The sequence below is a fragment of the Hemiscyllium ocellatum genome, chromosome 50 (genome assembly GCF_020745735.1).
Source record: "Hemiscyllium ocellatum isolate sHemOce1 chromosome 50, sHemOce1.pat.X.cur, whole genome shotgun sequence".
Lineage (NCBI taxonomy): Eukaryota > Metazoa > Chordata > Chondrichthyes > Orectolobiformes > Hemiscylliidae > Hemiscyllium > Hemiscyllium ocellatum.
The window spans coordinates 6,008,955-6,020,095 of record NC_083450.1 but is presented as its reverse complement, the minus strand read 5'-3'; the positions used below and the strand labels follow the sequence as shown (position 1 = coordinate 6,020,095).

At 52.2% G+C, this 11,141-nt stretch overlaps 1 protein-coding gene across 1 annotated transcript; it reads left to right on the top strand.

The window, feature by feature from the left end:
* The first annotated feature begins 1,384 nt into the window (after window positions 1-1,384).
* On the top strand, window positions 1,385-1,732 carry LOC132805585 (small ribosomal subunit protein uS14). The gene has a single exon (XM_060820716.1). The coding sequence runs from the start codon at window positions 1,417-1,419 to the stop codon at window positions 1,585-1,587; it is 171 nt and encodes a 56-aa protein (XP_060676699.1). The 5' UTR covers window positions 1,385-1,416; the 3' UTR covers window positions 1,588-1,732.
* The last annotated feature ends 9,409 nt before the right edge of the window (window positions 1,733-11,141 follow it).

The window sequence follows — 11,141 nt, the reverse complement described above, 5'->3', positions numbered from 1 at the left end:
CAGGGACTGTTGAGCGATTTGAGAATGTAAGGAAGAGAAGCAGGAGGCGGCCATCTTACCCTCGATTCAATAAGATCATGGCCGACCGTTCGCACGACCTTAGCTCCACTTACTCCTCCCGCTCACCGTAACCCTCAATCCCTTTACTGCTCCAAACTCGATCTTTGTCTTGAAAACATTTTAATAAGGCAGCCTCAACTGGGCCGGGGATCCCACAGCTTCCCAACCCTCTGGGTGAAGAGGTCCCTCCTCAGCTCAGACCGAAATATGCTCCCCTCTTTATTTTGAGGCCAAACCCCCTCATGTGTTTCACCCTCCAGTGGGAACAACCTCCCTGCTTCGATCTTATCTCATCCCTTCATCATTTCAGATGTTTCTATGACATCCCCTCCTCATTCTTCTGAATGTCAACAAGTATAGTCCCAATCAAGTCATTAGGCAAACCTCCCAACTTCGGACTCAATCTAGAGTTTGTACGTTCTCTCCGTGTCTGCGTGGGTTTCCTCCAGGTGCTCCGGTTACCTCCCACAATCCAAAGACGTGTAGGTTAGGGTGGATTGGCCATGCTAAATTGTTCCGTAGTGCCCAGGGATGTGTAGGTTAGGGTGGGTTGGCCATGCTAAATTGTCCCATAGTGTCCAGGGATGTACAGGTTAGGGTGGGTTGGCCATGCTAAATTGTCCCATAGTGCCCAGGGATGTGCAGGTTAGGGTGGATTGGCCGTGCTAAATTGTCCCATAGTGTCCAGGGATGTGCAGGTTAGGGTGGATTGGCCATGCTAAATTGTCCCGTAGTGTCCAGGGATGTGTAAATGAGGGTGGATTGGCCATGCTAAATTGTCCCATAGTGTCCAGGGATGTACAGGTTAGGGTGGGTTGGCCATGCTAAATTGTCCCGTAGTGCCCAGGGATGTGCAGGTTAGGGTGGATTGGCCATGGGAAATTGTCCCATAGTGTCCAGGGATGTACAGGTTAGGGTGGATTGGCCATGCTAAATTGTCCCATAGTGTCCAGGGATGTGCAGGTTAGGGTGGATTGGCCATGCTAAATTGTCCCGTAGTGCCCAGGGATGTGCAGGTTAGGGTGGATTGGCCATGCTAAATTGTCCCGTAGTGCCCAGGGATGTGCAGGTTAGGGTGGATTGGCCATGCTAAATTGTCCCATAGTGTCCAGGGATGTGCAGGTTAGGGTGGGTTGGCCATGCTAAATTGTCCCATAGTGCCCAGGGATGTGCAGGTTAGGGTGGGTTGGCCATGCTAAATTGTCCCATAGTGCCCAGGGATGTGCAGGTTAGGGTGGATTGGCCGTGCTAAATTGTCCCATAGTGCCCAGGGATGTGTAAATGAGGGTGGATTGGCCATGCTAAATTGTCCCATAGTGGCTTCCCCTCCCCCCTTTCTCTTGAGCAGTGTCCACCATGGGTCACCAACAGCTTTACTGGTCCCACCCCAGGAAATTCGGCCAGGGCTCCCGCTCATGCCGAGTGTGTGCGAACCGCCACGGCCTGATCCGGAAATACGGCCTCAACATGTGCCGCCAGTGCTTCAGGCAGTACGCCAAAGACATCGGCTTCGTCAAGTTGGACTAACTTACAAAAGGAGCAAGAGTGCATTCTAATACATGGCGAATTGGAAATCTCAACATGTTGAAGGACTTGTACTGCTTTCAGCTCGAAGAAGCTAATTTTTGTGATGCTCCATTTTTGTAAATAAAATTAATTTGCCAAAAAAAAATTGTCCCATAGTGCCCGGGGATGTACAGGTTAAGGTGGATTGGCCATGCTAAATTGTCCCGTAGTGCCCAGGGATGTGCAGGTTAGGGTGGGTTGACCACGTTAAATTGTCCCATAGTGCCCAGGGATGTGCAGGTTAGGGTGGGTTGACCACGTTAAATTGTCCCATAGTGCCCAGGGATGTGCAGGTTAGGGTGGATTGGCCATGCTAAATTGTCCCGTAGTGCCCAGGGATGTGCAGGTTAGGGTGGGTTGACCACGTTAAATTGTCCCATAGTGCCCAGGGATGTGCAGGTTAGGGTGGATTGGCCATGCTAAATTGTCCCATAGTGCCCAGGGATGTGCAGGTTAGGGTGGATTGGCCATGCTAAATTGTCCCATAGTGCCCAGGGATGTGCAGGTTAGGGTGGGTTGACCACGTTAAATTGTCCCATAGTGCCCCGGGATGTACAGGTTAGGGTGGGTTGGTCATGCTAAATTGTCCCGTAGTGCCCAGGATATGTAGGATAGGTGCATTAGTTAGGGGGTAAATGTGGAGTAATAGGTTAGGGGAATGGGTCTGTGTGGGTTACTCTTTGGAGGGTCAGTCTGGACCTGTTGGGCCGAATAGCCTGTTTCCACACTCTTAAAAAGAATTCCAGCGTATCTCCTCAGCTCCGCTCTCGAATATTTCCTTTCCCAAGTAAGGGAGTTGAAACTGGATGCAGTACTCCAGGCCTCACTCTAGACAGCTTCAGCATATTTTTGATTCAACCTTTAGGGTGGCAACGCAGGTCAATAGGGCAGACAAGAAGGCACAGGGTATTCTGTCCTTCATCGGACGGGGTATTGAGTGCAAGAGTTGGCAGGTCATGTTACAGTTGGAGAAGACTTTGGTTCGGCCACGTTTGGAATACTGCGTACAGTTCTGGTCACCACATTACCAACAGGATATGGATGCTTTGGAGAGGGTGCAAAGGAGGTTCACCAGGATGTTCCCTGGTACACAGGGTGAGAGCTATGAAGAGAGGTTGAGTAGATTAGGATTATTTTCATTGGAAAGAAGGAGACTGAGGGGGAGCCCTACAAAATTATGAGAGGTGTAGACAGGGTGGAATGCAGGAAAAGTTTTCCCAGAGTGGGGGACTCGATTACAAGGAGGGAGGGGAAATGTTCAGGGGAGATATGCGTGGCCTTTCTTCTAGCTATGAATCTTCAAAGGGTTCGGAAAGGCTTGACGAGGACGTTGGAGGGTTTGAGCCACAGGGAGAGGCTGAACAGGCCGGGGCTGTTTTCCCTGGAGCGTCGGAGGCTGAGGGGTGACCTTACAGAGGTTTATAAAATCATGAGGGGGCAGGGATAGGGTGGTGGCTGCCTGGAACGTGTTGCCAGCAGGAACAGGTGCTAGGTGCGGGAACGATAGCATCATTTAAGATGTATCAAGACAGCTACATGAATGAACAGGGAGCAGAGGGATACAGATCCTTTGAAAATAGGCGACAGGTTTAGATAGAAGATCTGGATTGGTGCAGGCTTGGAGGGCCTGTACTTTTTTAATGTCTGTGCTGACCCTGAGAGTAGGGAGAGCCTCCCAAGTGTGCCTTGGGGTGAATAAGTTGCATCTCAGTGCGAAAATTGTCTATCCGCTACCCCGCCCCTTTTTTATAGATTAGATCCCCTACAGTGTGGAAACTGGCCCTTCGACCCAACACCGACCCTCCGAAGGGTAACCCACCCAGACCCATTACCCCTCTGACTAATGCACCTAACACTATGGGCAATTTAGCCTGGCCAATTCACCCTGACCCGCACATCTTTTGGATTGTGTGAGGAAACCGGAGCACCCGGAGGAAAACCACGCAGACCCACGGGGAGAATGTGCGAACTCCACACAGACAGTCGCCCCCCCCCCCGAGGTGGGAATCGAACCTGGTGCTGGGAGGCAGCAGCGCTAACCAACTGTGCCACCCATTGCAGACTTCCCAGTGAGGGGGGAACGAGACAATCCCACTGAGAAATGAGTCGGACTGATTTGTGAACAGCCGAAAGGCTAACCAGGGTTGGGGGTCAGGTGGGATGGGGGAGGTTTAGATGGGAGAGCGCGGAGTTCCATCGAAAATGTTGACTCTGGAGCTGATCTTCCACTTTCCCTACGTCCCTTCCTGGCTAAAGACAAAAATCTGTCTCTCTCTCTCTCTCTTCGTTTTTGACCGTCGCACTTTACCCATCTGAGCTTGGGACCCTCCAGAAAGAGGGAGAGGATCTTGCAGGATAGTGAGTTTTGAGAAGATTTGTAGCTCAGATTGAGGTCCTGGATGTAGGCTTGCTCGCTGAGCTGGAAGGTTCATTTCCAGACGTTTCGTCACCCTCCTGGGTAACATCTTCAGTGAGCGAAACACTGTGCACAATTCCTGCTTTCTATTTATATGTTTGGGTTGGTGATGTCATTTCCTGTGGTAATGTCACTTCCTGTTCTTTTTTCGGGGGTGGTAGATTAGATTACTTACAGTGTGGAAACAGGCCCTTGGCCCAACAAATCCACACCGACCCGCCGAAGCGCAACCCACCCATACCCCTACATTTACCCCTTACCTAACACTACAGGCAATTTAGCATGGCCAATTCACCTGACCCGCACATCTTTGGACTGTGGGAGTAAACCGGAGCACCCGGAGGAAACCCATGCAGACATGGGGAGAACGTGCAAACTCCACACAGACAGTCGCCTGAGGCGGGAATTGAACCCGGATCTCTGGCGCTGTGAGGCAGCAGTGCTAACCACTGCACCACCGTGCCGCCCGTGGGGTCTAACTCGATGTGTTTGTTGATTGCGTTCCGGTTGGAATGCCACGCTTCTAGGAATTCTCACCACTTCGACTGGGACAACACGTCCATCCTAGGACAAGCCAAATAGAAACACGCACGAGAATTCCTAGATACATGGCATTCCAACCGGAACGCTATTAACAGACACATTGACTTGGATCCCATTTACCATCCACTGAGAAAAAGAGCAGGAAGTGACTTCACCACAGGAAATGACATCACCAACCCAAAGAAACCCAAACATATAAATAGAAAGCAGGACTTATCAGCCGTGCTTCGCCTGAGGCCCACTGAAGATGTTACCTCGTAGGGTGACGAAACGTCTGGAAACGAACCTTCCAGCTCAGCGAGCAAACCTACATCCAGGGGTCTCTACCTGTGGGATGTAAGCAGCGAGGTGGGGGGGAGGAGGGGAGTGGGTTTTAAAGTCCACCTCAGGACCAGATGGCCGCACCTGGTGCTGCCCCCAGCAGGTCGGATGCCCAGTTGTACAATCCGTGCCACCCACCCACGGGGCTGCGGGCAGTGTGAGTGGAGAGAGGCTCTTGGGACCGTGTGATAGGTACCATAGTTCTGAGGGACCATTGCTGACTCTCTTACACCTCACTGGTCAGACTCTGAACCGAGTCTTTGACAACCAATATGTCCGAGTGGTGGACATGCGCTTACAATTTGCTGGGTGGTGGGGGGGGGATTGGAGTTAATAAAATTCTTTACACCTCCCTTTTTCATAACACCATAAGACATGGAGCAGACATTAGGCCATTCAGCCCATCGAGTCCGCTCCACTATTCAACCATGGCCGACAAATTTCTCAACCCCATTCTCCCAGTCTCTCCCTGAAACCCTTCATCCCCTTGATACTCAAGAGCCCATCTATCTCCGTCTTCAATATCCTCAGTGACCAGGCCTCCCCAGCCTTCTGTGGCAATGAATTTCCTAGATTCACCACTCTCTGGCTAAAGATGTTGCTCCTTATCTCCATTATAGAGTCATAGAGATGTACAGCATGGAAACAGAGCCTTCGGCCCAACCCGTCCATGCTGACCAGATATCCCAACCCCATCTAGTCCCACCTGCCAGCACCCGGCCCATATCCCTCCAAATCTTTCCTATTCATATACCCATCCAAATGCTTCTTAAATGTTGCAATTGAACCAGCCCCCACCACTTCCTCTGGCAGCTCATTCCACACACGTACCACCCTCTGTATGAAAAGGTTGCCCCTTAGGTCTCTTTTATATCTTTCTCCTCTCAACCCAAACCTATGCCCCTCTAGTTCTGGACTCCCCGACCCCAGGGAAAAGACTTTGTCTATTTATTCTATCCATGCCCTCCTCATGATTTTATAAACCTCTATAAGGTCATCCCTCAGCCTCCGATGCTCCAGGGAAAACAGCCCCAGCCTGTTCAGCCTCTCCCTGTAGCTCAAACCCTCCAACATCCTTGTGAATCTTTTCTGAACCCTTTCAAGTTTCACAACATCTATTCTGGCTATGCCCTCAGTCCTCCTACCAATGGAAACATCTTCCCAACATTCACTTTGACCAGACCGTTCAGTATTCTGTCCGTTTCTATTAGATCTCCCCCCTCATCCTTCTAAGCTCCATCGAGTGTAGACCCATAGTCTTCGAACATTCCTCACATGTTAAGCTTTTCATCGTTGGATCTGCCTTCCTCACTACAGACCTGCAAGTTTATCTTGAGAGAATCCTGGACTAGAACTCCCAAGTTCCTTTGCGTTTCAGACTTCTGAATTGTCTCCCCATTTAGAAAATAGTCTACGCTTCCACTCTTCTGACCAAAGTGCATGGCCTCACTTTCCCACATTGTATTCCGTCTGCCATTCCTTTGCCCACATTCCTCGGCCTGTCCAAATCTCAAGAGGGTTGGAATATAAAAGCAGCGATGTGCTACTGAGACTTTATAAAGCTCTGGTTAGGCCCCATTTGGAGTACTGCGTCCAGTTTTGGTCCCCACACCTCAGGAAGGACATACTAGCACTGGAACGTGTCCGGCAGAGATTCACACGGATGATCCCTGGAATGGTTGGTCTAACATACGAGGAACGGCTGAGAATCCTGGGATTGTATTCATTGGAGTTTAGAAGATTAAGGGGAGACTTAATAGAGACGTACAAGATAATACATGGCTTGGAAAGGGTGGACGCTAGGAAATTGTTTCCGTTAGGCGAGGAGACTAGGACCCGTGGACACAGCCTTAAAATTAGAGGGGGTCAATTCAGAACAGAAATGCGGAGACATTTCTTCAGCCAGAGGGTGGTGGGCCTGTGGAATTCATTGCCGCAGAGTGCAGTGGAGGCCGGGACGCTAAATGTCTTCAAGGCAGAGATTGATAGATTCTTGATGTCTCGAGGAATTAAGGGACAAGGGGAGAATGCGGGTAAGTGAAGTTGAAATGCCCATCAGCCATGATTGAACGGCGGAGTGGACTCGATGGGCCGAATGGCCTTACTGCCACTCCTATGTCTCACGGTCTTATGGTCTTAAATCCTTCGGCAGCCTCTCTGCCTCCTCAACGTTACCTGTCCCTCTCCCTATCTTTGTATCGTCTGCAAACTTAGCCAGAATTCCCTCAGTTCCTACATCGGGATCGTGAATATTGTGAAAGGTTGTGGTCCGAACACTGAGTCCTGCGGAACACCATTTGTCACCAGCTGCTAATCCTGAGAAGGACCCTTTTATCCCCACACTCTGTTTTCTGCCAGACAGCCAATCTTCTATACTAACACCTTGCCTCTGACACCGTGGGGCATTATCTTACTCAGTAGCTTCCTGTATGGCACCTTGTCAAAGGTCACCTGGTTCATTTTCCAAGGTCTTCTGGTCAGCTTCTAATTTCGCTTCCAGTGTGTGCGCGCGAACGTGACGGAGTATATGCCTGTGGGAGGGTGCGCGCATGTGTGTGAATGCGGGGTTGTGTGTGTCTATCTGAAAGAGAGCGTGAACGCCCCTCGAAAATCCCGCGGAAGTGCTCCCCGCTGGGAGGGAATATCCCTGTTTGGTAATTATTGTGCAGTGTCCATTCATCTGTTGTTGTGGCAACTGCTTGGTGACTATCCTCCAAGGTGGATTCCGGGATACCCAACACCGCAGAGTGGCTGAGCAGAAACTGATAGCCAAGTTGGGGAGGGCCTCAACTAGGACCTTGGGTTCATGTCACACTCCAGGTGACCCCACTACACTGTACACTGGATGGAGGTTCGCTTGCTGAGCTGAAAGGTTTGTTTTCAAATTTTGAAACTGAACCTTCCAGCTCAGAGAGCAAACCTACATCCAGAACCTCAACCTGAACTACAAATCTTCTCAAAACTCACTAACACCATATACTCTCTCACAGACACACACACTCTTACACACTCACACAGATCCTCTCTCATGTACATGCCCCCACTCCAACTCTCACACACACACACACACACCAAACACTCTCCCCCTCTTCCGTGTGCACGCACACACACACACTCTTGCTCTCTTCCCCCCCACACATATACACCCACTCTCTCTCTCCCACACGTACACCCACACACTCTCTCCATCTGTCTCTCCCACACACACACCCTCTCTCTCCCCCCCACACACACACACCCTCTCTCTCCCCCCCACACACACACACCCTCTCTCTCCCACACACACCCTCTCTCTCCCACACACACACCCCCCTCTCTCTCCCACACACACCCCCTCTCTCTCCCACACACACACCCTCTCTCTCCCACACACACACCCTCTCTCTCCCACACACACACCCTCTCTCCCACACACACCCTCTCTCTCCCACACACACACCCTCTCTCTCCCACACACACCCCCTCTCTCTCCCACACACACCCCCCTCTCTCTCCCACACACACCCCCTCTCTCTCCCACACACACACACACCCTCTCTCTCCCACACACACACTCTCTCTCTCCCCCACACACACACCCTCTCTCTCCCACACACACACCCTCTCTCTCCCACACACACCCCCTCTCTCTCCCACACACACCCTCTCTCTCCCACACACACACCCTCTCTCTCCCACACACACCCCCTCTCTCCCACACACACCCTCTCTCTCCCACACACACCCCCTCTCTCTCCCACACACACCCTCTCTCTCCCACACACACCCTCTCTCTCCCACACACACACCCTCTCTCTCCCACACACACCCCCTCTCTCCCCCACACACACCCCCTCTCTCTCCCACACACACCCCCTCTCTCTCCCACACACACCCTCTCTCTCCCACACACACCCCCTCTCTCTCCCACACACACCCTCTCTCTCCCACACACACCCTCTCTCTCCCACACACACACCCTCTCTCTCCCACACACACACCCTCTCTCTCCCACACACACACCCTCTCTCTCCCACACACACACCCTCTCTCTCCCACACACACCCCCTCTCTCTCCCACACACACACCCCCCTCTCTCCCACACACACCCCCTCTCTCCCCCACACACACCCCCTCTCTCTCCCACACACACACACACCCTCTCTCTCCCACACACACACCCTCTCTCTCCCACACACACACCCTCTCTCTCCCACACACACACCCTCTCTCTCCCACACACACCCTCTCTCTCCCACACACACCCCCTCTCTCTCCCACACACACCCTCTCTCTCCCACACACACCCTCTCTCTCCCACACACACACCCTCTCTCTCCCACACACACCCCCTCTCTCCCCCACACACACCCCCTCTCTCTCCCACACACACCCTCTCTCTCCCACACACACCCCCCTCTCTCCCCCACACACACCCCCTCTCTCTCCCACACACACACCCTCTCTCCCACACACACACACCCTCTCTCTCCCCCCCACACACACACACCCTCTCTCTCCCCCCCCCACACACACACCCTCTCTCTCCCACACACACCCTCTCTCTCCCACACACACACACACCCTCTCTCTCCCACACACACCCTCTCTCTCCCACACACACCCTCTCTCTCTCCCACACACACCCCCTCTCTCTCCCACACACACACACCCTCTCTCTCCCACACACACCCCCTCTCTCTCCCACACACACACCCTCTCTCTCCCACACACACCCCCTCTCTCTCTCCCACACACACACACACTCTCTCTCCCACACACACACACCCTCTCTCTCCCACACACACACCCTCTCTCTCCCACACACACACTCTCTCTCTCCCACACACACACACTCTCTCTCCCACACACACCCCCTCTCTCTCCCACACACACACTCTCTCTCTCCCCCACACACACACCCTCTCTCTCCCACACACACACCCTCTCTCTCCCCCACACACACACCCTCTCTCTCCCACACACACCCCCTCTCTCTCCCACACACACCCCCTCTCTCTCCCACACACACACACTCTCTCTCCCACACACACACACTCTCTCTCCCACACACACCCCCTCTCTCTCCCACACACACACACTCTCTCTCCCACACACACACACTCTCTCTCCCACACACACCCCCTCTCTCTCCCACACACACACACTCTCTCTCCCACACACACCCCCTCTCTCTCCCACACACACCCCCTCTCTCTCCCCCACACACACCCTCTCTCTCCCACACACACCCCCTCTCTCTCCCACACACACCCCCTCTCTCTCCCCCACACACACACCCTCTCTCTCCCACACACACACACTCTCTCTCCCACACACACCCCCTCTCTCTCCCACACACACACTCTCTCTCTCCCCCACACACACACCCTCTCTCTCCCACACACACACACTCTCTCTCCCACACACACCCCCTCTCTCTCCCACACACACACTCTCTCTCTCCCCCACACACACACCCTCTCTCTCCCACACACACACACTCTCTCTCCCACACACACACCCTCTCTCTCCCACACACACACACACACACACTCTCTCTCCCACACACACACACACCCTCTCTCTCCCACACACACACCCTCTCTCTCCCACACACACACACACACACTCTCTCTCCCACACACACACACACCCTCTCTCTCCCACACACACACCCTCTCCCTCCCCTCCCTCACACACACATTCTCTCTCCCTCTCCCTCACATACACACTCTGTCTCTCTCTCTCTCTCTCACACACACACATAAAAGTCTTTGTGGTGAATTTGTATTTGTGGATACATTCTATTTTGACCAAAAAGCGCACACAATCTGTAGCAGTCAGTGCATGTGACATTTCATAAATTCCTATTTTGGAAACAGAACGTGTCTGGCCCAAGGTTGGAAGACAGACAGACTCTAACCTCACACCTTTTAATGCACTGTCTGAGCTGAGATTTTATTTTAAAATAGAAAACTTTAAGTTATCTCAGGAATGTGCCTTAGACTCAGAGGGACGTATAGCACCTTTGGTCCATCCCAAACCCAATATAGTCCCACCTGACTTGAAAGAAGTTCTGGGACTTATATATTAATTAAGTGAAACCCATTCCAAGTGATTAAAGATTTAACAACTATGTAAGTTTATGCAAAACATTGCATCAGTTATTGCTATAAATTCTGTGTCCTATGCATCCTGCCCCTCTAGTTCCTTGCAGGAACCCTGCACTGTGACTTATTGACACCACATAGA